Source organism: Eriocheir sinensis, chromosome 4 (genome assembly GCF_024679095.1).
Source record: "Eriocheir sinensis breed Jianghai 21 chromosome 4, ASM2467909v1, whole genome shotgun sequence".
Classification (NCBI taxonomy): domain Eukaryota; kingdom Metazoa; phylum Arthropoda; class Malacostraca; order Decapoda; family Varunidae; genus Eriocheir; species Eriocheir sinensis.
In genome coordinates, this window is record NC_066512.1 from 27232894 (window position 1) to 27259733 (window position 26840).

Genomic DNA, 26840 nt, shown 5'->3' on the forward strand with positions numbered 1-26840 from the left:
TTTCTCGCTTAGAGGGACCATTAAGAAACATGATCCCCGCAGCTACCGGGTTAAATAGCTAAGCATTATTAGGTGACTTAAATATTGCAAGACAGGAGGACACAGTATTCTTTAGCCCCTCTTTAGTATAACCCTAAGTACACATAATAAACTGAGGCTTGAATCACCATATACAAAGAGCATTTTAATATAGCAACGAGGCTACACTCACTACACATGGGCAGAGAAGCAGCAGCAGTAGTAGTAGTAGCAACGTGGCGGGGCGTGTAACAGGTTGCATTGTGTTGTCAGGCCCCAGAGGAAGGCAGCCGCGTGGTGGGTGTGGTCGGCTCAGAGAACGTTCGCACGCTACAGGACCGCCTCTCGGCCAGTCAGGAGGAGTCTGTGGCCATCATGAGCCAGATGAGGGCCAGCATAGCACGCCGCGAGGACCTCCTGACACGATATAAGGTAGACGGCAGTGATAAGGACACATTTCGGGGGCTCACACACACACACACATTCTGGGTATTTCAGTGGGTAGTTTTATGTGCCTAGTTATAGTTTGACAAGGCTTCTGCACCCAATGAATCTCCTTTGTGGCCTTTGGAAATACTGAGAGAGCTGACAGCATCTGGGAATACAGGCCAATAGTTCAGGATAGAGAGTTCGATAGTCTTGCTTTAGGTTGAGTTTGGAATCCACTCCCCTTCCCATCACCGTTGCCAGATTGTCGTACTCAGAGCATAGTATTTACCAGTTTCGGACGCCTAACTATTGCCAAGAAACATCAGGAATTAACTATTTAACGATAAGTATAAGTGAATCTCCTTATTGGGGTCCACGAAACAGTTTTTGGGTCGGAAGTCGGTAAGTGTAAGAGGCTGAGTACAACAATCTGGCAACATTGCTTCCCATGTCTTTGTTAGTTGACCTCTGACATGGTGCACCGACTGGATGATTGGGTTATGCAGGCATGTCTCCGCAACGACGTGATTTGTCTACTGTCTACTCTCGTTCCCATGTCCTTGTCCTGCTTGTGTCCCCATCCCTGTGTTACTGTTGGCTCTTTGTGTACCCTTATAATATTCTTGCACCTCTACCATATCTCATCACGGTTTAGTATATCTGTACCACAATTTTATCTTTTCATTCTCTCAGCTACCACAAAAGCAGGCGTTTGAACAAGTTGTATGTTAGTGTTGCTGTGCCTGGAAAAGTCAAGTCAGCCTCATTTATATATCTCCTAGTTAATATAATTCAAGTATCAAATATCAAGACTCCTCTCCACCTGAAATTGACCTCTCTTTACTTTTATCTTTCTTAGGAACGGCATTTACCGGGCCTTTTAGCTACACTTTTTTTTTATGCCCTTGAGCTGCTTCCTTTCCTGTAAATAAAAAAATAAAAAAGCTGAGATAATACATAAATATGGCTGATACGATTTTCCCGGGGACCACCGTGGAAGGGTCATTACTTGGGAGCTTACTTGGCATGTTTAGGAAAAGGAATTGTTGCATGAAAATTATATGCCATTGCTTGTGACTTGGAAGACATGCAGCAGTTGGGTAATGCAAAGGAATACATACATTTTTTATCTTTCTTTTATATACTTTCTTTCTCTGTATGTATATCTCCTCAGGCATGATTACCAGATATGTATTATGAAGCCTGCTCCCGTTTTCTTCCATGCTGGGTGTTATGGCTGGGTGCCTAAGAACGGACTGATCTCGGCATTGTTCATGGCAGTCAGCTCTTACTCAGCATGAAGGGAGGAGGGAGTGGGCCTTCAGGATCGTTGAGTCAGTAGGGTACGCTTAACAAATCTGTATGCACCATTCTTATCAGTATTTATATCAGGGGAATAAAAAGCTACTCCAGAAATCTAAAATGAAATACAAAGATGAAGTACAGTCGTCCCTCAAATTGTACAGTTTCCAATAGTACAGTTTCGGTTTTATTCGGATCGTCACATAAGATCTTGTAGGATTTTTAAATTTCCTGGTCGTCGGGAAATTTAAAAACCCTTAAAAAAATCTATGAAAATCCACATAAAACCATAACCGAACTATTGGAAACTGTACTATTTGAGGGATGACTGTATTGTCAAAATTATGTCTATCAGTATTTATTTAGACATATTTGGGGCGGCTTCGGTTTAGTTCTCCTGACGTGACCAATGATTAGAATGGTGCGTATGGATTGGTGAGCATACCTTACCTTCTTCACACTATACTGTCGCTATTATCTCCCCGATGCTTGAGACTGGCAAGGCCCCCCTGGGTCACCTGGGGGGGAGGAGCAGCAGCACCCCTCACCTCCCAGCTCTTCCCCAACACCCGCATCCCTCTGCCCCCACCTCCTCCATGGCTGTCATCTCACGTAGTTACCCCCGCACCATTGTTGTCACCACCTGTGTTGCCTGTCACTACAAATAACATGAATTTCTGCACACCAATGCCCTTATAACCAATGTATTTTACCTAGCTAACCTCCTCCATGGCTGTCATCTCGAGTAGTTACCCCCGCACCATTGTTGTCACCACCTGTGTTGCCTGTCACTACAAATAACATGAATTTCTGCACACCAATGCCCTTATAACCAATGTATTTTGCCTAACTAACCTCCTCCATGACTGTCATTTCTTGTAGTCTCCACCACCTCCTACCATCATTATTGCCATCTCATTTCTGTCGCTTCATCTAACAACATATTTTACCTAACTGACCTCTGCCATGGCCCTAACGCACCCTGCCCAGTACCCAGCCTTCTAACGCACACACACACACGCACACACCAGTCAATACATGTGCCCAGTACCCTTCCCTCTCACACCCTAGTACACCTTGGCCAATATACCCTTCCTTCACACACACTAACACACCCTGCCCACCACCTTTCCTTCCCCTCACACACACACACCAACACACCCTTCCTTCCCTTCACAGCACCAACACACCCTTCTCTCCCTACCCTTCATCCATTACACTAACACACCCTACCAAGCACCCTTCCTTCCCCTCACACCCACACACACACCCTGCTCTCCCTACCCTTTACCATAACCCTTATACGAGTTCACCCTGCCACCACCTTTCCTTCCCCTCACACCCACCCACACACCCCGCTCTCCCTACCCTCAGGCCACCCAGGAGCGCCTTGCCAACCTTAAGCGGCAGAGGCAGGGTATTCAGGAGGAGAAGCAGCGCCTCATCCAGCAGGGGGCCAATCCCAACGGTGCCGGGCAGGAGGACGAGGACCCCATCCCTGGCGCCGACACCTGGACCCTCTCGGAGCTGACGAAGGCGCTGGTGGACTTCCAGGCTCTGCAGGACAAGGTGGAGCGACTGACGGCTGTGTACTCGACCAGGGCCCAGGTGCGTGTGTGGGGAGCGGGTGGCTGTGTGTGGGTGGGTGGGTGTTTGTGTGGGTGTGGGTGTAAGTGCTGGACTGGGATGTGGTAGTGTGTGTGTGTGTGTGTGTGTGTGTGTGTGTGTGAAAAAAGAGAGAGAAAGAAAATACCTAGAGAGAAGGACAGTAAAGATGGTGATAAGGGTGGACTGCTGATGCTGGAGAGAGAGAGAGAGAGAGAGAGAGAGAGAGAGAGAGAGAGAGAGAGAGAGAGTAAAAATTATTAGCGTAATAAAACGATGATGATGATGATGATAATGATTCTTGTTTGGGTTGGGGTTATGTGGGGAGAATCACAATATCCTAGTATCTGTATGCATGTGCAGATAGCTCTTTACTCTCCTTATCTCCACTCCCATGTTCCCCTCGAACCTCACTGAATCCTCCTCCCAGGGTGTGGATCCTGATGACGCGGAAAGCCAGGCGGACGTGGCCAGCAAACTCGGCCAGCTGGCAACCAAGAGGCGGCAGCTGGCGGACGTGCTCACCAGACTCAAGGGCTACCAGGCTCTTAGGCAGCAGGAGGAGAGAGGTGAGGACAATGTTTTAGTCACCCATGAAAAAAAAGAGGATGTAACAAGATAGAAGGAAGAAAACGTGGGTCTTTTCGTTCTTCATTCCATTCCATTCCTTTATTCAGGGGTTATCAGGTCCTCAGGCAGCAGGAGAGAGATGAGGACAATGTTTTAGTCACCCATGAAAAAAAGAGGATGTAACAAGATAGAAGGAAGAAAACGTGGGTCTTTTCGTTCCCCATTTCATTCCATTCCTTTATTCAGGGGTTATCAGGTCCTCAGGCAGCAGGAGGAGAGAGGGGAGGACAATGTTTGAGTCACCCATGAAAAAAAGATCTCCAGCCCTTGACGATGTAACAAGAGGGAAAGAATAAGAGTTGCGTACTTTTGGCCTGAGATGTAGTCGGTAAAAATATCTCCTAATCCAACTCCTTTATGATACGGGTGATGTTGTATACATGGCTGGGTGTGGTGTGGTGTGTGGTGTGGCTAGGTTTGATATGCCTACCACAATACTGCAGAAGAGGGGAAGGAGGGAGGAAGGAGGCGGATTGGAGTCGAAGTCGCAATCTTAAAATTAAAGTCGGAGGCAGAGTTTAATTTTTTATGTCTGACTCCACACCCCTGGCTTGTGATCCCTGACCTCACTGGCTAACATTCTTCCCTTCCCTAGATGGCCTGGATGGTGTGGGTGGCAGTGGGCGCTCCACCTCCACTGCTCCAGCCGGTGCTTCGGACGCTAACCACCTCCCAGCCTCCTCCAACACCCACACCACAACGACAAGCGACGAACCAGCACCTCCACCACCTCCACCACCTCCCTCTGCCTCACTCTCGGCCTCCGTGTCCAACATCAACGGGGAGGGACATCCAGTTAGCCCGGCCAGCCTGAGGGAGGCGGCGAACTCGGTAACCCAGGCCTCGGAGGAGCTGGTGAACCGCAAGGCACAGCTCAACTCTCTCCAGAAGCAGCTGAGCGACATGAAGAAGCTCCTCGATGTGGCTAACAAGGCCCGACAGGAGGTGAGGAACTGTTTTTCTTTCTTTCTTTCCTTGGAAGACGCGAGTGTGGGTTCCCTTTGTTCTCCGCAAGATCTCAGTCTGCTTTGTACGCTTGCAGAGGTAGCACCCACGCACTCGTTTCTGCTTATGTTTGTGCTCAAATGTGTGATCTTTGTGTGTGTTCATTTTGGTTTGTGAGGAAAATTGTGGAACGAATTAAGCTCATAAATCGAGGTATGACTATTACATTATTTCTTGCCCAGTACTCCAACATAGCAAAGTTACATAATTTGCCCATTACTCCAACTTAGTGTACTCATATTTCTCATCTTTATGTATTTTCACAGTTCGGGGATGACGGCGCCGGTGCCCTTCCCTCCACCAGTGCCGCCGCTGACGTGCCCACTGAGATCCTGGAGGTGTCGGGCAAGAGGATTGTCCTGACGGAGGCTGAGAGACAGAACCCAGAGATTGCTTCAAAGTATAGGTGAGTGGAGGAGCATCAAGCATCACCCCTCTTCTTCTTCCTCTTCTTTGTCCTCTCCTTCTTCTTTGTCTTCTTTGTATCTCTTCTTTTTGTGTAACGTCTGAATTTTTCTTTGTGGGGTTGGACGGGCCATGGGCTGTATTTTAAGACACCATCGCTTCTCACATCAACTATTTCTAAAGGTCAAAGAGGGGATCAATTGGGTTTTCATGAGTGTTTTTTAAGGTTCATGGCACAGAGGAAGGGTCAGACTACCACCAGGGTCATAAAACTACCCCTGGAAAGGCCTACAGCTCCTAAGAAAGCCATGTCAAATATGTGAACTTGGGCGACAAAATGTTTTAAAATACGACCCTATGAGTCTCTCCCACTCTTACCTTGAACCAACTCTCTGTGTGTTGAATTTCTCTCCCTTCTTTTCCCCTTTCATTCTTCCTTTTCTATACTTTTTCCTTAATGTCTTCTCTTAAATAGCTCCCCTTTCCCCCTCCTTTACCTCTCTCATCCTTTCCCTCTCCTTAATTCTTTCTTCTTTGTCTCTCTTATCTCTAATCTTTTCTCTCTTAATACGTTTTCTCCATGTCTCCTCTCTTGTGTAATCTCTCCTTTCTCTTCCTCTCTTCTAACACCATTCCTCTGTCTCTACTTTCTCTTATATATCCATTTCTCTCCCTCTTCTTTTGCATGTTTTTTTCTATATCTTCTCTCTTTCATATCTTCCCTTTCTCTCACTCCTTCACACCCTTCTCATCCTCCTCTTCATACACCTCTCCTCTATACCTCCTCTCTCACACATATCTTGTTTCTCTCCCTCTCCCCCTTCCTGTCTCCACACACCTTTTCTCTCTGTCTCCTTCCTATCTAATCTCTCTCTCCTTTCTTTTCCTCCTTTGCCCCTCTCATCCTTCCTTTCTCAGTGCCTCCTCCTCTTACATTCCTCCCTCTTTTCTCCCTCATTTCCCTCCTTCATCCTTCCTATCTCCATTCCTCCGCTCTTACATTCCTCCTTCTTCTCTCCCTCATTTCCCTCCTTCATCCTTCCTTCCTCCATTCCTCCTCTCTCGTACATACCTCCCCCTTCTCTCCCTCATTTCCTTCCTCCATCCTTCCTTTCTCCATTCCCCCTCTCTTACATGCCTCCTCCTTCTCTCCCTCCGACGCCACACCACAGTCAGCTATCCCGGGCCAAGGATCGTCTGGCCAAGATGGAGGAAATAATAGCCATGATCAGCCAGGCAAGACACACCGGCCAGAACCTGCGTGACGTCATCCCCCCGGACTACCTGGCCATCCTGGAGGAGGCGGAGGTGAGTGGGGGGGGCTGGGGAAGCGGGGGTAAGAGGGAGAAGGTGGGAGTGTTAGGATAGGGAGAGAAATGGAAGGAAGAGGAGGGGGAGTCAAAGAAGGGAGGAAGTTGGGAGAGAGGAAGGAAAGGGAGAGAAATGGAAGGAAGAGGAGAATAGAGGAGGGAGAGCCAGGGAAGGGAGGGTAAAAGGGAGATCAGATGGAGAAAGTTGGGAGAGAGGAAGGAAAGGGAGAGAATTGGAAGGGAGAGGAGAAAAGAGGGAGATAAAGGAAATGCATAGTGAGCGAGACGGAGGGAGGAGGTGATGTTTCCTGTGTGGTGAGAGTTAGGGAGGGAGGGAGACACACACATTACCGTCCAGAACACCGCCACATTCACCACACCCTCATCACAGAACAACCCACAGGCGGAGTTTGCAGCTGAGTCAGGCGGCCCCGGTCCCCTCAGCCGCGCCTCAGCTCCCCTGCAGAGGCCCCTGGAGGTTGAGGAGGAGGAGGTAGGCAGGCTCTCAAGGCGCCCCACTCGTCCCCCACGCATGTAAGTATATGACGCAGATATCCATATTGTCATTCACAGTACATGACTTTCCACTCTTGCTCATCCCTGTGCTATCCAAATCCCATATGCAAGAGTTAGCTAGCATCTTCATTCTTTTATCCCTCTCAATACTCTTGCTCATCCCTGTGCTGTCCAAATCCCATATGCAAGAGTTAGCTAGCATCTTCATTCTTTTATCCCTCTCAATACTCTTGCTCATCCCTGTGCTATCCAAATCCCATATGCAAGAGTTAGCTAGCATCTTCATTCTTTTATCCCTCTCAATACTCTTGCTCATCCCTGTGCTATCCAAATCCCATATGCAAGAGTTAGCTAGCATCTTCGTTCTTTTATTCTATCTGCTGGTAAACTCTGGAACAGCCATTCTTTGTCTGTATTCCCTCCTCCTGCCTGCACTTGACTTGAACTCTTTTACAAGGAGAGTATCAAGTCACCTCTCCACCTGAAACTGACCTCCCTTCTGGCCTCATGTTCTGTTTTCTTTTGTTGGAGCAGCATCTAGTAGGCTATCTCACTGCTGTTTTGTTTATTCCCCTTGAGCTGCCTCCCTTTCTCTCTTAAAAAAGAAAAACATACCTTGGCCTCATACTAATAAAAAAGAAATAATTAAAGTCTCCCATTCTTCCAACATTAAAGTTTTCTCTCTCCCACAGGGGCAGCATGGGGCGGGGTGAGGCTGGGGCCGGGGCAGGAGCAGGTCGGGACTCACAGGTACGGGAACAGGAGAGCCGGGAGATCTCGGCCATGCAGCAGCGCCTCAACAAGAACAGCACGAGGGTGTCCGCCATCAACGAGGGCTCGCAACACGGACATGAGAAGGGCGCCATCAAGAAGCAGCCCCAGGTGTGTGTGAGGGGGGGGGCCTAGAGGTCTTGGTGGTCACTGGAGGTAAAAAAAATAAGGTGTTTGAGGGGGGGAAAGAGGAGACTGGTTATGGGGGTGGAAGTATTAGGTTGGTGAAAATAAAAGAGAAAGAAGTTGGTGATGAAAAGGGTATAAGGACGAAGGGAAAGTGCATAACAGGATGTCCGTAATGATGGTATTTCAGGCACTATGGCAGGGCAGCAGCAGCGGCGGCGGCGGCGGGGTTGCCAGCAGCGGGGTGGGCGGGGTGAGGGAGGACCCACGTCTCGCCCAGGTGTTGGCCATGCAGGAAGAGCTGCGTCAGAAGAAGAACGCCCTGGAGGCCCTCATGAGGCGCATGGGCAAGTCCTCCTCCCTCAACATGGACAACATATCCGACAACATCTCCGACAATGTCTCCGAGGCATCCGACCGCCTGGGGGACGTGCGCGGCAGTGGGGGGGCGGCCACCTGGGGGGAGGCTGGGGGGCTGCACCACTTCTCCGATAACCACTATCAGCAGTCCAGGTGAGGGTTTAGGGGGGTGGGTGATCGGCTTGCTTGGGGGTCAGTTTCTCTTCATCTTGATCTTCCATAGCAGTATAATTTAGCAGGTGTTGTTTTGTTCTTTATTTTTTTCTCTCTTTACTTACTGTAGCAGAACAATATAGCAGATCTTCTTTGTTTTTTTCTTCTTCTTATTATTATTTGTTTAACGTTCTTATTTTTCTTCATGGGGATGGATGGTTATTCTTTTTATTTCTTTTTTCTATACTTATGTAAAGCACTCCAACTCCGACTCTTGCCAAAAGTAGGCGACTCCAGCAACTCCCGACTCCACACTCCTGCATAATACAACAAAATCCTTCCCTTGTTCTAGTGACGAGGACTTGATAGACGAGGATGAGGCGGACCTTCCCCCCCGAGGCAGCCAGCTCCGCCCTCAGCAGCCGCCACCCATCGCAGTCTCCCCCAAGGACCGCAACCGCCACTCCACCAGCCGCCACCGCCGCCGCCAGGACTCGGGGCGCCTCTCGGTGAACAACCTGACGGCCGCGACCCTCCCCACCCCCGCCAGGACCAAGCACAACCGCCTTAGTGAGACCAGCCGCCTTTTTTTAATTTTTTTTTTTTTTTTTTTTTTTTTTTTTTTTTTTTTTTTTTTTTTTTTTTTTTTCGTTTTTTTTTTTTTTTTTTTTTTTTTTTTTTTTAAAGCCTTGTAGTTGTGAATTTTTATATATATAATTTTGATTTTTTTGTGTTTTTCTCTAATTTTTTTTATATGTTTGTCTGCTTTGATATGATTCCTTATTCCTTCATTTATTTATTTATTTTATTATTATTTTTTTTTAGTCAATGCTTTTTCGTGTTTTCTTTCTGAGCTTTGTACGTGTTTTGTGTTTTTAAGATACGGTTATACTCTCATCTCCATCCCCTTCCATTTCTCCCTTTCCTTCTTTTTCCTGTTGTACTTTCTATTCCTTTTTCTATTCCATTCCTCTTCCCTTGCCCTCTAACCCTCATTTTTGTGTTGATTCTTTCCCCCCTGTTTCCATTGACATACCATCCTCTCACCCTCCCTCTTTCCCTATTTTCCCTCATCCTCTCTTTCCTGTTTCTCTCTCTCCCATCTTTCCACTCACACTATGCCCCTCTCTCCCCCCTCTTCCACACTCCCTGCTACTTTTCTCCCCATCCTGTTTGTTCTCCCCTCCTGTTCACACTCAACCCCTCTCCCTCTTCTTACCTTTCCTTTCCTGGTCCCATTTCTCCTTTCCTACTAACCTTCTGCTCCCATTTGTACAACCAGGACCTTATTCTCTCCCCCAGGGGCCAGCAGTGCTCCCAAGGCCCTGTGGGAGTCTGTGGGCACTCCGCTAGATGGCAGCAACTATAAGTCTCCCTCCAACACCACCATGCAGACCCAGCACAGCCTCAATGCTGCACTCAGCCAGGTGGGTCTTGCCTCTCACCAGGGATGCTGCGCTGGAGTTTTTTTATTTATTTATTTTTTATTTTTTTTATTTTACGGATTTCTCGTATATACAAAACCTAAGTGTTACCAGGGCAGTGCATGTATCGTTCCAGACCCCCAAAACTCTCATACCCACACCAGTAATGATAGCCAATTGAAGTTATGGGTAAAACGTTTGATTATAGATGTTTTTTGCAATAATTATGACCGAGAAACCAGAAAATACAGTGTGCTGAGTACGATAACTGGTAACACTGACAAAACCCTGACCTTTCACTGTGGCACTTCTGAACGTATTTGGCGCTTAGTGTAAAAGGGGCAACCAGCTGATGCTATAGTTTTAAGACCTCCCTTTTTTTACCTTTCCTTTCCTGGTCCTTTTCTTTTCTCCTTCCCTACTCGCCTTTTACTTCCATTTGTACAACCAGGACCTTCCACATATCGCCACACTAACTCAAGTCCTCCTCAGCTCACCCAGGTGCAAGGAACCATCAACAACCTGCAGGAGAGTCTTCGCCACGAGCAGAGTCAGGTGCTGGGGAGCTCCCGGGCGTCCCTCTACCAGCCCCAGCTCGTGCCGCCCCTCCTGCCCGACCTCACCCCCACCTCGCTGCCCCCCATGGTGACCCCCAGCCAGGCCCTCACCCCCATGTCTGCCTACGCTGGCCTTGGCTCCCTCGCCCTTGCTGCTCAGGGTAGGTGAAGGAGAGAGAGAGTAATGATGAGTAAGAAAAATAGAAGGAAGGAAAGAATTAGAGAAGAAATTAAGGGAATATTGGAAGAAAATAAGAAGGAAAAAAGTGAAAAGGAGAAAATCAAAAGAGAGAGTCGGTCTATCGGCATCCTCCCCTCCCCTTCATGAGCCGTCACCCAGCAAGGGTCTGTGGCTCCTCCTCGGAGGGACGTACACGCTTGACCCTGACAGCCTCAATATAGCCCATGTCCCTACTCATGAGGTGGGGAAAAAAAAAAAAAAAAAAAAAATCAGCATTAAAAAAACCCTCAGATTTTGGAGGTTTTCGGATTTTGGAATTTCGGATAAAGGATTCTCAACCTGTAGTAGTAGTGGTAGGCTAATAGTAGTAGTAGTAATAGTAGTAGTAGCAGCAGCAGCAAAGAGCGTATGAACTGAGTGTGAATGGCCTTGCTCAACTCTCTCTGTCCCCAGGTGGCGGCGAGGCAGTGAACCAGCAGCTGTTGTCGGGCCTGCAGCAGTGCTTCTCCCAGCTCCACCTACACTCCCTTGAGATACAGGCCCTGAGCAAGCATCTGCAGGTGAGGCGCCCCTTCTTTTACTACCCCACTACACCTCAGTTACCCACCTTCCCCTATCAGCCCTTCCAGTGAGGCCAGCACACAGCCACACAGCACATCCTTTTCATTGTCCCATTGTTAGAGGAAGGGACACTGGCAAGGTCACTCTGGTCTGAGGTCACTGTGAACCCCAGCCAAGGCTGTGTGTGGCTCTTTTCTCTTTTGTTTGGTACGGTTTTGACACCATCTTGTGCCTTCAGGAAATGAAACACATGGCCTTGAAGGTGACTACTATTTGTCTGCGTGTGTGTCTACCACAGGCATTGATAGGCAGGCTTTTGGGCTGCTAATGTCAAGGTGCTGGATAACTTGAATTGTGTTCTGGTTTATGATTTATTAGATTAGTTGTATTATTATTATGTATTTATGATTTTAATTAATTTAGTTAGGTTTTTGTACCTCTAAGTGTGTGTATGTGTGCGTGTGTGTGTGTGTGTGAGTGTGTGTGTGTGTGTGTGCATTCATGCATATATGAGGTCTTATGTTGTGTGATGTGTGTGACCTTTGGTTCTCCTGTGAGGACAAGTTGTTTGTGGCTCTGTTCTTGGCAGTGACAGACAGGGGCAGTTCCTGAGGTGTCCCGGCTCCTGGCTCATCCCTTTAGTAATAGCAGAAGAGCAGGGCTGGGCTGCACCTGCCTCAGCTGAAAAATAATGATGCCATTAATACCCTTTTGTTCTTGAGTTTGTTTTGACTTTACAGCTAACAGAGCTCAGCCATGCACTCCTCCTTAGTTACAATTATCCTTAGTTTTTGTTCTGTATTATTCCCTGGCACTCACCGAAATTTAGTTTGTCATTAATGCAGAACCGTGAGTGTGCTGGCATTCTCATAGTGGCTCACTTACTCCTCTTCTGTTGACTCCAGTCTTGTAGCTGTTGGGTCAGTATATTTCTGCTGAGAATCATAACCAGATGTAGGCTTACTAATGTTTTTACATCATTTTTCAGCTTTTATGAAGTTTTTTTGTTTTTTTTGCAAGAAATGCAGTACATAGCTAAACTTTGTATGATAGAGAGTGTCCCTCCTGAACTGATGACTTTGACTAACTGGAAAAACATTTTGTGGTGTGCACATTTTATAACAAGATAGTACAAGTATTATAACAAAACACAAGGACTGTGATCCTTTGTACCCAACAAACGAAACTCAAAATGAGTAAAAAATGGCACATGTTGTGATCACGTGGACAGCCGTCAGCCATGTCCAGAACAGTGGTGAGAGTTGAACCTGGGTGCTCAGGTCACTGCTTGGGGAGTGCAAGCCGCCTTCAGAGATATCTAATTCAGCCCATGCCAACTATCAACATCAGATTAATGGTTAGACATCACAAAATTGGGATAAAAAATTTGAGTTGATTTTAGTTATTCATCACCTATGATATGATATTTGAAAGAGACCATTGTGTACATAAGTGCTCTGCTTATTCACAGTCCGTGTGTGGCCGTCATCACATGTGTACACTTAACACTGGCATTCATCCTTAAAGGTGGACCACCGCTGATCAGTGCAGTGCAAACCTTTTCTACTCCCCTCCATGTCCTGTTCACTCTGTACCTGCTTGCATGCTTGCTTCATCCTTAACCTGGTAGCAGCGGGGATCATGTTTCTTAATGGTCCCTCCAAGCGAGAAAAATGAGAAAAAATCACCCCTCACACAAACCATTTCATTATATATATCAAAGCATTTGTGATCAGATTATGTATCATCTGTTGTGGGGGTTTAAATCATGGCACAAATTTGGCCCGTCGCTGCTACACGGTAAAGCCACAAATTTGGCCCGTCGCTGCTACTTGGTTAATATCATGCTTTGATTTTCTGTGACCTCTCCTAAAGTTTTATACCTTTCCTTATTATAACATATGCATGGCTTTGAATGTTCTGTCACCATCACATGAGTCCATCTTCATTTATCTTAGTGTCTTGAACAAGTCTTACCTTTTAATCTCGGTACCTTGTGGCACCTCAAGACATAGTTGTGATAGCTTAGAGTATTTTGCAAGGTGTGTGATCTAGTCAGCTTGTGGCAAGAGCCGTCGCTGGCCTGTGCCATGCCACTGTCAAACACCTTCATGTTGCTTGACAAGATATGGAAGGTTAATTACTTGACTCACGGCTGTGGCCTGAATAGAGAGGTGTTCCATTTATAATGTTTTATAGAGGTTTTAGAGTTGTATAATTTTACATGAGCTGTCGTCCTTACTGGGGCATTATTTGCACAGAGTTAGTCTCATCAGTGCCCATACACAGCACAGAAGTGTCCTGCTTGTATCAGTACTTGTCTTGCTTCTGTGGTCACTTAGCTAAACTTGTTCTTACTGTTTATATAGCCTTGTTAATTTGTAGTGCTGGTACAAGTACAGAGACCCATGCATACAGGGGTGCTTTGTGTAGAGAAGACTCTCACCTGCACCATTTATACTTTTAGTTGCAGTGGCATTCTGTTTCCAGAGGTGCCATGCTTACTGATGTGCCTTATAGCCATGTTTACAGTGATGCCAAAACTGTATTCCTGGGTACCAGTCATTTAGGGGTGTTATGCTTACAGAGGACTTGTTCATTCACATGCTGTTTATACACAAGTGTATCTGTGATGGCACTCGTCTGCAAGGTGTCGTGTGTACAGCAGTGTCTTGTTCTTGGTGGAGTACTTGGTGTCTTACTGTGAAGGCCTGACTGGGGCTGTAGTGGGTCTGTAGCAATGTTGCCAGATTGTCATACTCCGCCTCCCATGTTTGCTGATTTCCGACCCAAAATCTGCCTCCTCGACCCCAATAACTGCTTTCATATATAGTTTTCATCAAAATTATTAATTATTGGTGTTTTTGGCAATAGCTGTGGCTCAGAAACCGGTAAATACGAGGCTCTGAGTACGACAATCTGGCAACGGTGGTCTGTAGTGCTGTGAGCAAGGTGCCTTGGAAGGGTATGGGACTGCACTGGCCTGTCTTCCTGTCCCAGTGCTGCACTTGCATGTCCGACACACACACACACACACACACACACACACTCACACCACACTACGCCCTGCAACACCACACACGCACCAACACACTACACCCTGCATACTATACACCACCACCCAATGCCACACCAGACCACACCACATCACACCCTTCTACACTTCTCTATGCCGCACTACACACCACAGCACACCACTTCAAGCCTCACAGTACCACACCACACCATACTACACAGCACCACTCAGTGACATACACACACACACACTCACACACACCTGCATGCTGGGCTCCCAAATACTATTCTTGTCAGTAGCTGTTAAGTCATTATTTCCACTGTATTGGCTGCACAAATAAAATCGTCTCCCCCTCCTGTCCTCTCTTGACTCTCCCTGCTCGGTGATGGTCTTGCTCTCTGCTGCCCACACACCACCTGCTTCTGTTTACTCCTCCTCACCTCAAGTCCTCCCCTCTCTCACCTCCATTCTTGGGGCATTTGGTAAACTCTCACGACTTAACCCGGTAGCAGCGGGGATCATGTTTCTTAATGGTCCCTCTAAGCGAGAAAAATGAGAAAAAATCACCCCTCACACAAACCATTTAATAATATATATCAAGGCATTTGTGATCAGATTATGTATCGTCTATTTTTTGGGGTTTATATCATGGCACAAATTTGGCCCATCGCTGCTATACGGTAAAGCCACAAATTTAGCCCGTCGCTGCTACCGGGTTAATGGACTAGATGTTCGTTCCTCCCGTCGACTGCAACCTTTCACTGTATACCTTGTTGTCTGTTTGGTCGATGAGGTACGAGGAGTCTTGAGGAGGAATGAACATTTTGTCAAAGCCACACACATAGACTTGGTGTAAATACGTGCTTGGGAAATACTTCAAACTCAAGGGAACATTCTCTACTACCTCTTACTCGCTCAGCCTTGTAAGTACAGCTGTCCCTCAAATAGTACAGTTTTGGTTTTATACGGATTGTCACCGAAGATCTTTTAGGATTTTTAAATTTCATGCTCGTCGGGATATTTAAAAATCCTTAAAAATCTTCTTAGAAAATCCACATAAAACCAAAACCGTACTATTTAAGGGATGACTGTATGTAGCTTCTTTGCATCATATATTTGGATCCATGGATGTCTATGTAAGGAAAGCAAAAACACGCAGCATTCCATCAAGACATTTCAGATCAAGGGAACATTCTCAACTTCTCCCTCCCTCAACCTTGTAAATACTTGCCTTTTTGTACATCATATTTTTTTCATGAACATCCAAGAAAGAAGCAAAAAAAATGTAGAAGGGCAATAAAATTCTGCACATATTCTCCTCTCATGTTATGTGTATGAAGAGAAGGTGGAGGCAGACGAGTGTTCTGAGGGTCACATTCTTAACCTGGTAGCAGAGGGGATCATGATTCTTAATGGTCCCTCTAAGCGAGAAAAATGAGAAAAAATCACCCCTCACACAAACCATTTCATAATATATATCAAAGCATTTGTGATCAGCTTATGTATCATCTATTTTGGGGGGTTAAAATCATGGCACAAATTTGGCCTGTCGCTGCTACACAGTAAAGCCACAAATTTGGCCCGTCGCTGCTACACGGTAAAGCCACAAATTTGGCCCGTCGCTGCTACACGATAAAGCCACAAATTTGGCCCATCGCTGCTACACGGTAAAGTCACAAATTTGGCCCGTTGCTGCTACACGATAAAGCCACAATTTTGGCCCGTCGCTGCTACTGGGCTAAAAATTTCGGCATCCAAGCACACATTTAACGAGGATTTCACAGGGGTTTTGGGCATATCCAGTGGAGGTAGTTTTAGGACCCTGGTGGTAGCAAAAAAAAACATTCATTAGCGCTTGATTAATATTCTTTTCGACCTTTGAAAATTGTTGACATGAGAGGCGGAGGTGTCTGAGGATACCAACCAGGTCTCCATCACCACCTGAACCGAACCACTGCTTACCAATGACTGAAAACTGAAGTCATGGTTGAACTCTTCACTCGGTCTGCCGTTTCCATCATTTCATGTGTCACCGCTCTCACCACCATGCTAGTGATATGATTTACACTTCATCACTGATCACTGCTTCAGCTTCACCTAGTTCATGTTGGCTAGTTTGTCTCATAGGTATCAGTTGGCATTTATCATTATGGACTCAGGTGAAAGTGTACCTGTGTAATATCTCTGAAGGTTGCTTGCAAATATAATGTTCTGTGGGCCATTAAGAAGAATGGCTTGGATAGCGAGGGAGAGACTGCATTATAGACAGCACATAAAAGAAGAACTGGTGGAGGCTCATTGCAGGAATCAACCCTCTCAGTCCCAGCAAGGAAACCAATGACAGACTGAAGATGTGGCTTAGAGTGAGAGAGCAGCATTGAGGTATTGATGAAGGAGGGGGAAAACAGCGAACCAGGTCAAGTTTGTCTGTGGCTGCAAGGAAACCAATGACAGACTGAAGATGCGGCTTAGAATGAGAGAGCAACGTTGGGGTCTTCAAGAGGGGAGGAAGGAGGCAGGAAATAGATTGTGTCCATGCTTGCAAGGAAACCTATTGACAGACTAAACAGATGGATTAGTAAGCTCCCAAACCAATACCAAAGACTTCAAAAATTCCTGGTACAGTGTTTGGTGTCGATATTTAAGTTGAGAAATTTGAGGAAACCAAACAGCAAGTCTCTTACATATCTGGTGTTGCAACGAAAACCTAACCAGTATGGAGTGTAGAAGATTAAATAGCTTGGTGTGGGCGATTACAAAGCCACTGTGTTGGACTGTGAAATCGGCTCTCAGTGTATGGCTTAGGATGGGAGAGCACTGTTGAGGTACTGAGGAGAGAAGGAAGGAGGGCAGGCAAGCGTGATTAGTGTGTGTTGTGGCTTAGGATGAGAAAGCAGTGTTAAGGTATTGAGGAGAGAAGGAAGTAGGGAGAAAGCAGTGAAGCAGGGCAGGCAAGCATAGTTAGTGTGTGTCGTCTAGAGAGGAAAGAGAGAGACTTTCACCATGGCCACTCCTTCCATAGTACTTCAGCTTCATCTGTCACAAGAGGTAAGTTGGAGATCCCTGAAGGAGTTAGTCTGGCATTAGTCCTGCAGTGAATAGGAAGATGAGTCTAGCTGAATATACATGAAAATAAATGGAAGTGTATGGCTGAAAAGGTAGTGAGATATGCCTGGAAAAGCTTAAGTGTTAGACATAGTTAGAGGTTATTGAAGGGATTAATTTGTCATAACCCTGCAGTGAATAGGAAGATGAGTAACTGAATATACATGAAAATAAATGGAAGTGTATGGCTGGAAAAGCTTAAGTTTGAGGTTATTGAAGGGATTAATTTGTCATAACCCTGCGATAAATAGGAAGAAAAACTTACATTGAAAGAAAGCAAGAGGGAGAGCATAGCAGAAAACGTGATGAGATATACCCGGAAAACCCGAGATGTCAGACAAAATTCCTCGGTAAATGGGAAGTCAAGTTTACGTAAAAATAAAGAAAATGCAAAACTATGTCAGAAAAAATTATGATGTACCAAGAAAAAAAGGGTTGAGGTCTTAGACAAAATGTACAACTATCAACAGCAATAAGATCAGCCATTATGCAGGGAGCACAGACAGGTAAGGTGAGAGCCAGAGACTGTGGGATTCAGTGTCCTTGCGGAGGCCTTTGTATGACTGAAGGGTGGAGTGTAGCGTGCTTGGGAAGGCCTCTGCGCATGTTGGCGGGAGATGTGATTCAGTGAGCTTGGGGAGGCCTCTGTATGACTGGATGGAGGGTGGAGTGGAGCCTGCTTTGGAACACCTCTGATTTGGATAGCTGGGTGGAGGGTGGAGTGTAGCGTGCTTGGGAAGGCCTCTGCACATGTTGGCGGGAGATGTGATTCAGTGAGCTTGGGGAGGCCTCTGTATAACTGGGTGGAGGGTGGAGTGTAGCGTGCCTGGGGAGACCTCTGTGTGTATTTACCTAGTTGTGACACGGGAAAAGAGCTACGCGCGCTGTGTGTGTGTGTGTGTGTGTGAGTATAAAGTTTATGGTACAGAAAATTTAAGTAAGAAGGCATCCATCAAATCAGTCTCGAGGGTTCCAGACAAGATCGTATGTCCTGAGCATTTCCCTTCCTGGTTTCAGCTTCTGGAGAGGCGAGACCAGACCAGCTCGGCCGCCATGGCTGATGTGGGGGACGGCCTTGGGAGGGGCGGGCGGGGCGGCGCACGGAGGAGTGAAGAGGAAGAGGAGGAGGAGGACAATGAGGATGATGATGTGGCAGGAGACCCCCGCCCTCCTTACCCTCTCCACCACAACCTCTTGGCTGCGGCCGGCCTGCGCCCTGGGAAGGAGGGGGGCTCTAGCCGGGCACCCCAGGGCTCCGCCTACCCCGTATACCTGAGGCAGCAGTCCGAGAGTGGCGCTCCCTCCTCAGGCGTCACCAACCCCATTTATGGCCACCTGGGGGACCTGCGAGACCAGACTGGGGGCACCTGGGGCTCCCTTGCTCCTACCCCAGGCACAGAGCAGCCCACAGACACCCTGGGCTCGCTCCTAGGCCCAGGTGCCCCAGGGGAGGCTCTGGAGGGCAGCTCATCACACCCATTGCTGCATCTGGGCCGTATGGGGGAGGAGGCCAGCCAGACACAGGCCCCTGAGGCACACCACTGGGCCTCCCTCGCCTCCACACACCCACTGCACCACCAGACCACAGACCTGCTCAACAACCAGGTAAGACACGTCCCATTGAAGAGATGTAGACTCATCATCATTTAACGTCCATTTATTCCCTATGGTGGGGTTGGACGGGATATGAGCCTCCTCCACTGTTGCCGGTCCATAGCCATTTCTTCCGCGTTGTTCAGCCTCCTCATATCTTCCTCCACCACCTTTCTCCACGTCTTCCTTGGCCACGCGTAGACTGTGTTTGCTAATTCATACAGGTAAGACACACACCTCTGAAGGGATACAGGCTGTTTGACAATACATATCAGGTAAGGCACATACCAATGAAAGGATATAAACCACTGAAGGGATGCAGGATGTGTTTGACAATTTATACTCAGCTCCTGTAGTAAAGTTTTATTATTTGTTACATCAATGGAAAGAGTTAAAGGGCATAACAAACGGAAAAGCAAAAGTCTGTCAAGTGCTGTACTAGTAAAGGACTTAAGAATGAGAGGTGTAAGAGGAGAGATCAGTTTCAATGTTAACCCGGTAGCAGCGGGGATCATGTTTCTTAATGGTCCCTCTAAGCGAGAAAAATGAGAAAAAATCATCACTCACACAAACCATTTCATTATATATATCAAAGCATTTGTGATCAGTTTATGTATCATCCATTTTGGGGGGTTTATATCATGGCACAAATTTGGCCCGTCGCTGCTACCGGGTTAAAGGTGTCTTAGGGCCACTTTCACAGTTTGCAATGATGGGTTTGTAAGTCCCCGAACAAATACCAAAGACTTCAAAAATTCCTTGTTTAGTGTATTGTGTTCATATTTAACTGTTTAGCAGCGATGGGCCAAATTTGTGGCTTTACCGCGTAGCAGCGACGGGCCATATTTGTGCCATGATTTAAACCCCCCAAAATAAATGATGCATAAACTGATCACAAATGCTTCGATATATATTATGAAATGATTTGTGTGAGGGGTGATTTTCATTTTTCTCGCTTAGAGGGACCATTAAGAAACATGATCCCTGCTGCTACTGGGTTAAGTCAAGAAATCTGAGGAAACCATACCGGTAAAAAATCGAAAACCAAACCATTGCAGAGTGTAGAAGATTGAATAGTTTGGTTCGGGTGATTACAAAGCCACTGTGTTGGACTGTGAAATTGTCTTTTAATACTCCCCTAAATGGCTGTGTCCCCCCTCTACAGGTTCCTCCAGGCACACGCGCCAACAACTACTGGGACAACTTCCGCAGTTACTCCCGCCAGAACCTGCTCTCCACGGCCACCAAGAGCAACACCAGCGACCTCCACCCCCCCTCCACCACCTCCACCTCGGCCCCTGCCCACACCGCCTCCTTCGCCCTCCACCAGGCAAGTCCCAACACAGGGTCATATTCTCTGGCGCTTTTGACTCTCACAACACCTATTTCCCAAGGCCACAAAGGAGATTAGCTATGTTCTCATGACTATTTTTCACATCCATGGCGCAGAAGCCTTGTCAGACTATTACTAGGCTTTTGGATACCCTCATTAACCTGTTTGAGTACCTGAAGGTGTTACTGAGGCACTATTTGGGAGGAAGAGGAAGAGGAAGAGGAGGAGGAAAACAGAGGAAGAGAAGGAGGAGGAGGAGGAAGAGAAACTGGAAGGGAAGGAGAGGAAGAAGTGGAGCGACCTTGTGGCTTAACATGTGGTAGCGTTGTTCCTTGAAACGTGATGTGACGGCCCTTTCTTTGCTTCCCCAGGGTCGGGAGGGTGGCCGAGGCGAGGACAAGCGTTTCAACGTCTCGCTGGGCCACAACAACACCAACAGCGGGGCCGGTGCCAGATCCAGGATGCCCAACCCCCACATCAACAACCCCAGAGGTGCCGCCAACCCCCGTGTGAGGAACCCTGTGGCCGCCAGCTCCCAGCACCTCCTCAGCCAGAACAAACACAAGGCAAACAACAGGAACAAGCAAGGTGGGTCCTCGGCCAAAGCTCTACCATTGCTGTGAGGACTTAGTGTATCAATTTATTCTTTTATTTATTTTATTTGTTTGTATTTGTGTTTCTCAATGGCACAAGTAAGGCGCCGTTGTTCTTAGACTTCAAATTTTCACAAGTCATCTGCTTCAGTGTGACATTGTATGCTAACAGATTCCTAGAGTATGATCACTAGCCTGTACATGGAGTAGTAATAGTAGTAGTAGTAGTAGTGTTATTATTATTATTATTGACGTCCATGAAAAAATAATAATGAGAAAAAAAGACCCACTAATCACTGCCCCTTTAAAAAGCGTTCAAAAGAGTGGGCAAAAGAGAGGTCCATTTCAGGAGGAGAGGTGTCTCGATACTCTCCTCTACTCTACACAATATGCATGCAAATTTACCTTTACCTTACTCCCATTTCCCTCTACCTTAACTCCATTCTACTCCTCAGGTGACTTATGGGTGACCTCCAAGGGCAGCGAGAGGAACCTGCCGCCCCAAGACCGAGGCTCAGGGGGCAGGAACCTGGGTGGTTACCTCAACTACAACACTGTGCGCGCCAACACCAGCGACAGGTGGGTGGACTCTTGGCTCCTCAGTTCCTGCAGGTGGTGACAGCTGTGATCAGGGTTGTGGAGGTAGGCAGAGTTGGGATCGAGAAGTTGGATGTCAGAGTCAGAACTTTTCTCTTTAACCCGGTAGCATCGGGGATCATGTTTCTTAATGGTCCCTCTAAGCGAGAAAAATGAGAAAAAATCATCACTCACACAAACCATTTCATAATATATATCGAAGCATTTGTGATCAGTTTACGTATCATCTATTTTGGGGGGTTTAAATCATGGCACAAATTTGGCCCGTCACTGCTGCACGGTAAAGCCACAAATTTGGCCCGTCGATGCTACCGGGTTAACCCTCTCATTGGGCGTGGCGGGGAAAGCAACTATCCCCTCAGGCACACTCTGGCAGCCAAATGGGGGAGGGGGGGGGGTGTCTCAACCTCTGTATGTCAAAAACTATTCATCACAGCTAAAAAACAAAAACTCCATTTGAAAGAGGAGGCCCAGGTCCATAAGATTTGGTTATGCATGCCTCTCCTGCGAACGTACAGGCACATTCAGGGGGTGTTGCCTGCGAACACTTACGTCAGTGCGTGCGTGACGGTCAGCCATATTGAGGCAACTGCGGAGAATCGGAGCTCTCTTCATGGTGCTGGCAAGGTGGTATTGCCAACTACAAAATTTACAACTATTTGGTCAAAAAATCAGTCAGTTGATAGGTGATGATTTTTTTATGGCAAAGAAAACAGCTCAGTGGCAAAAACAAACAAAACATAAGAGCCCACTAACAACAACAACAAAAAAGCCTGCTAGCAACGATTATTATGATGTCTTTCAGTGATGGTGCTGAGGGAAGCGGTGTGACCCTGGAGGTGCTGCGTGAGGCCGAGGCGCTGATCCGCCGCCATGCCAACCAGCCAGAGTTCCTGCTGCAGCTGTTCCGCCACGCCTCGCAGATCACTGTGCACACCGACCAGCACGTGGCCGTGGCGCTCCTGCACGACCTTGCCTCCCAGCCACACCGACCCGGCAGCCATGGGTTAGTGTTCTTCCCACCCCCTCCCCAGCCCCTCTCCAGCCCCTCCCCAGCCCAGCCTTCCAGCCATGGGTCAATCTCTTCCCCAGTCCCTCCCAAGCCCAGCCCTCTAGCCATGGGTCAATCTCTTCCCCAGCCCTTCACCACCTCTTCTCCAGCAGTCTCCTATAAACTGTCTCTAAGTTTAGTAATTTATTTGCCCTCACAAAGTATGCACATTAAGTTGTCTCTAGAGGCCATTTTTTGTTCATCCTTTGGTCTGCCTCCTTGCCATAGAAAGAAAAGTATTTTCTGTTTTAGAAAACTTTTATTGACTTTACATCCTAAAAAGTTCCTCAGCCTGTATTAGTTTATTCTTTCTTTGACACTCATAGGAAAACTGTGCCTGTAGAAATATTTATTTAAAGACTACCTGTAGAAATAATTATTTAAAACTTTTGTTGCTCTGCATCAGTCCATTTCTCTTTTGTTAACACCTTTGACAAGAAAGTTGATGTGCAACAATGTGGGCCGTGTGTCTCCCTTCAGAGTGAATGCCAACCCTGGGCCGGGTGTCCACGGCCATGCCGAGGGGACTGTTGGCCTCTCCCTGCCAGCCCCCCTCAGAGACTCGTGGAGGCCCCAGCCCCCACGCAGTCACCCCCAGAACACCCTCCCACAGGTGTGTGTGTGTGTGTGTGTGAACATTCTTTCAGTTATAGTACACTGATTCTTCAGTTGTTCATGTGCAAGTTGCAATCACACTTGTGCATTTTCTTACACTTTCATTATGTTGAAGCAGAGGATAACCTGACTGCTGTGTGGAATAGTCCTTTACCTCATGACTTATTTATCAAGACAATGCAGAATGACCCATGGGCCCGGGGCCTGAATATAAAGACTGCTATTAGCGGCATAGGACCACTGTACTTGCAATGCCACAACAATATACCGCAATAAGTCAGTCAGTCAATTAGAGACTGCTTAGCATCAAACAGAATGGAGAAATGGAGAGTTGCCATTAGGAGAATAGGTTGCCACATGTAACCATATATGGAACCTCTCAAAAGAGACAGAAAGAGAATGTGTGGAATGTACAAGCTCATGATTTTCTTTCAGGACAATGTGAGTGTGGTGGGGCTGTCAGGGTCAGAGGTCAGCGATAGTGGCCTGACCTCAGAGGACGAGGACAGCAGGGTAAGGAAGGCTCAGAACTTGACGTTACTGAGAGCGTTGTTATGTCGTTGATGGAAAGATATAGGGAGAACGTAAAGCAAATATTGGAAACACATTAATAACCTTTAAGCAAGGAAATGATAAGAAAACAGTGACTAGTTTAACTTCATGCCTAATACACTTCATAACAAACTTTGTAAATATCTTTGACCATTGATAAACACTTAGAAGGTAAGGGACTCAGTTTTGAAGTTGATATGAAGAGAGTAGTGATTTTTTTGGTGTAAATCTTATCCTCATACAATTCATAACTAACTGAATGTCTCTCCTTTCATTCCTCTATTCATTACTAACTTAATGTCTTATCCTCCCTCGATTTCTTTCCCTCCTCTCACCAGGCTCTTTATCGCAACGTCAAGAACCTCAGTCTCAGCCCAGGGGGAGCAGTACCCCCCCCTGCACCTCCGGGAGGCGTGAACACAGGTGGCAGGCCCCCGTACCCCCAACCACCACCGCCCCTCCACCCCCACTACCAACACAACTACCATGAATTCCCCCACCACCGCCAGCACAACCTCGTCCACCCCCACAACACACAGGGAGGGGAGAGCGCCCGCAGCGGTGCCAATTCTGAGAGTTCTCTGTATGATCATCTGGTGTTTAACGACTCCCACCTGGCCACTAGACAAGAGGTGTGTGTGTATGTGTGTATTCACCTATGTGTACCTGTTTGTAGTATACAGAGCCTGATCTCAAGCTTGGATAGTCCTGTCTTTCAGTCTATTTGTCCAACTCTTCCTTCATTTGATCTAAACTGCCTGCTTTAACAGGTGGTGGAGGACTGGGTGCGGCGAGGGGTGGAGGAGGAGGAAGAGGAGGACGAGGCAGGGCCCAGCAAGCTTCTGAACCAGGCGGACACAGCAGGATCTTCCCCCGAGGACGCCCACAACCTCATCCATGTGTGTAGCCTCCCCTCGTCACCTTTGCTTGCTTATTTATCATAGTTACACCTCAGAGGGAACCAGGCCGGGTCTTGAAGCTGTTAGTCTCGTCATGAGGAAAGTGAGGTAGAGGTGGTGTGGGTGTGTGACTGGGATGGTGAGGGTAGTGGTGTGAGGAGGGGAGGGACTTAGGTGGTGAGGGCGCCTTGCTTTTCTTTATTTTTGTCATGAGGAAAGTGAGGTTGAGGTGGTGTGGGTGTGTGACTGGGATGGTGAGGAGGGGAGGGAGTTAGGTGGTGAGGGGGACTTGCTTTTCTTTATTTTTGTCATGAGGAAAGTGAGGTTGAGGTGGTGTGGGTGTGTGACTGGGATGGTGGAGTGTTTCCCATGTGGTATTGGTATGCTGGATATCCCCCTCCCAAGGTGAATGACTACATTTTTCTTCATTGAATTGTAGCAGCCACTCTTTGTTCCATTCCTGTAGCTTGGTGATGTCTTCTTGTTGGAAATCCACAGTCAAGGGGATGAAATCTAAAGTGAAGGAAACTAAAATAAACAAAAACACAGACGTGATTCCCTTGCTATAACTACATGCCCATCACAAATTCCACCACATTTAGAATCTCCTTACACCCCCTCTCTCCCTTTCTCCCCCTCCACAGCCACTAAACAACGACACTGAGTACCTCACCTTTGAGACTCTGGTGGCCTCCGCCGTGAGGGAGGGCACGGAGGTACTGCAGGCCCAGGCGTGTGAAGACGTTGCCTCCCCGCTTCTGCTGAATTCCCTCCACCACAGCCTAGTGGCCCACGTAAGTCTGAGAGGCTTAGATGACAGCAGATGTTAAGAGGTTCATCATTAGGCAGTTTGTCCAAAGTTAATGATTATCATCCACCTATATCTATCTACCGTATTTCCTGCCATATAAGACGCACTTTTTTAAATAAAGAAGAGTAAAAAAATCATCCTGCGTCTTATATGGCGTTGGTTAGGTTTTGGTAGGCCTAGGGGTTATTGTTACTGGTATGAAACCAATACCCGAAACACCTCCGTTTGACATAATAGTTCCCAGATGTCCCCTAAACAAAATATATTGTATTTTGTGCCGTGTAACGTGCACTTTTATCACTCAGAAAATGCCAAAAAGTTATCCCTGTGCGCTATACGGCTATACGCTGAAGGTACAAATTTTGATTGCTTTAGATAATGAATAGTGTGATGCATTAGAAAAGGAAAGTGTGAATAAGCAGAAGAGAGGAGGAGGACATGTGATGCGAAAATAACATACAGGTCACAAGAAGAAGAAGGCGCCACACGTGGGAGCCGAGGTGCGGCGTGAACACTTAACACAGAACACAATTCTGCCGTGGCGCTCCAGTCACCAGTGTGCCGGGTGCCTTGGCAGTGATGATTAAGGTGGCTATTACACGGGAACAATATTAGTGGAGCAGGGTGCTGCCGGACGTGACTCTGCTCGGCGACCGGGGGGCGGACATTTATTTATTTTTTATTCTAAATATATCTTGCCAAATTATAGGTGGGTCTTATACTCTGGTGCGTCTTATGTGGCGGGATATACAGTATATACCAGGCTGGGATCCTTGGAAGCAAGGGTAGCCGTGACAAGGCACACACCCTCGCAACCACACACACACACAGACACACACACACACACACACACACACACACACACACACACACACACACACACACACACACAAACCATGCATTCACTTATCTTAGTCCCCCGGCCCCCAACGGAGAATGCTGGGTTTTCCACAGCCACACTGCCATGAAGAACTAGTGGAGGTAGCATAGTCAGTGATCACATCCACAACAGGGCCTCGGCAATGCTAGTTTACCCCTGCCCTTTCATAAACTTGAAACTCTCCCCCTCCACACCTAATGAGTCCCCTGGAGCAGGCCTCAGGGACAGCAATATACGCGAGGCATCCCCACCAAAAGTCACGTGGCCTGTGTCCTGCTCGAGCACTCACTGCAGCTCTCTATTCATTTCTGTAACGCACAATCAGTCTGCCTTGCTCAACAGACATTCCCTTTCATCCAGTACTCCCTCTCACTGTCCATCTAATTATAATGCATCTGATACATTATTACACTTATGCTTCTTGAGTTATATTATTTGACAC

At 47.2% G+C, this 26840-nt stretch overlaps 1 protein-coding gene across 15 annotated transcripts in view; it reads left to right on the forward strand.

Moving 5' to 3' along the window:
- The window catches only part of LOC126981470 (uncharacterized), a 53532-nt gene that overhangs the window by 20191 nt on the left and 6501 nt on the right, over positions 1-26840 (forward strand). For 11 of the 15 annotated variants that reach the window (XR_007733956.1, XM_050832610.1, XM_050832549.1 and 8 more), the window contains 23 exons: positions 292-450; positions 3124-3357; positions 3785-3923; positions 4580-4929; positions 5256-5395; positions 6567-6702; positions 7096-7238; positions 7913-8102; positions 8308-8630; positions 8983-9200; positions 9933-10057; positions 10547-10772; positions 11246-11352; positions 18492-19079; positions 20233-20397; positions 20772-20988; positions 21449-21572; positions 22396-22596; positions 23122-23254; positions 23692-23769; positions 24147-24440; positions 24579-24707; positions 25352-25501. Coding sequence is in view for 14 of the 15 variants with exons in the window: in XM_050832610.1 (XP_050688567.1) it covers positions 292-450; positions 3124-3357; positions 3785-3923; positions 4580-4929; positions 5256-5395; positions 6567-6702; positions 7096-7238; positions 7913-8102; positions 8308-8630; positions 8983-9200; positions 9933-10057; positions 10547-10772; positions 11246-11352; positions 18492-19079; positions 20233-20397; positions 20772-20988; positions 21449-21572; positions 22396-22596; positions 23122-23254; positions 23692-23769; positions 24147-24440; positions 24579-24707; positions 25352-25501 (4569 nt within the window). In the remaining variant the exon portion in view is untranslated. The remainder of the gene's footprint in view (positions 1-291; positions 451-3123; positions 3358-3784; positions 3924-4579; positions 4930-5255; positions 5396-6566; positions 6703-7095; positions 7239-7912; positions 8103-8307; positions 8631-8982; positions 9201-9932; positions 10058-10546; positions 10773-11245; positions 11353-18491; positions 19080-20232; positions 20398-20771; positions 20989-21448; positions 21573-22395; positions 22597-23121; positions 23255-23691; positions 23770-24146; positions 24441-24578; positions 24708-25351; positions 25502-26840) is intronic. The other 4 variants (XM_050832635.1, XM_050832645.1, XM_050832627.1 and 1 more) reach the window with 2 other exon arrangements.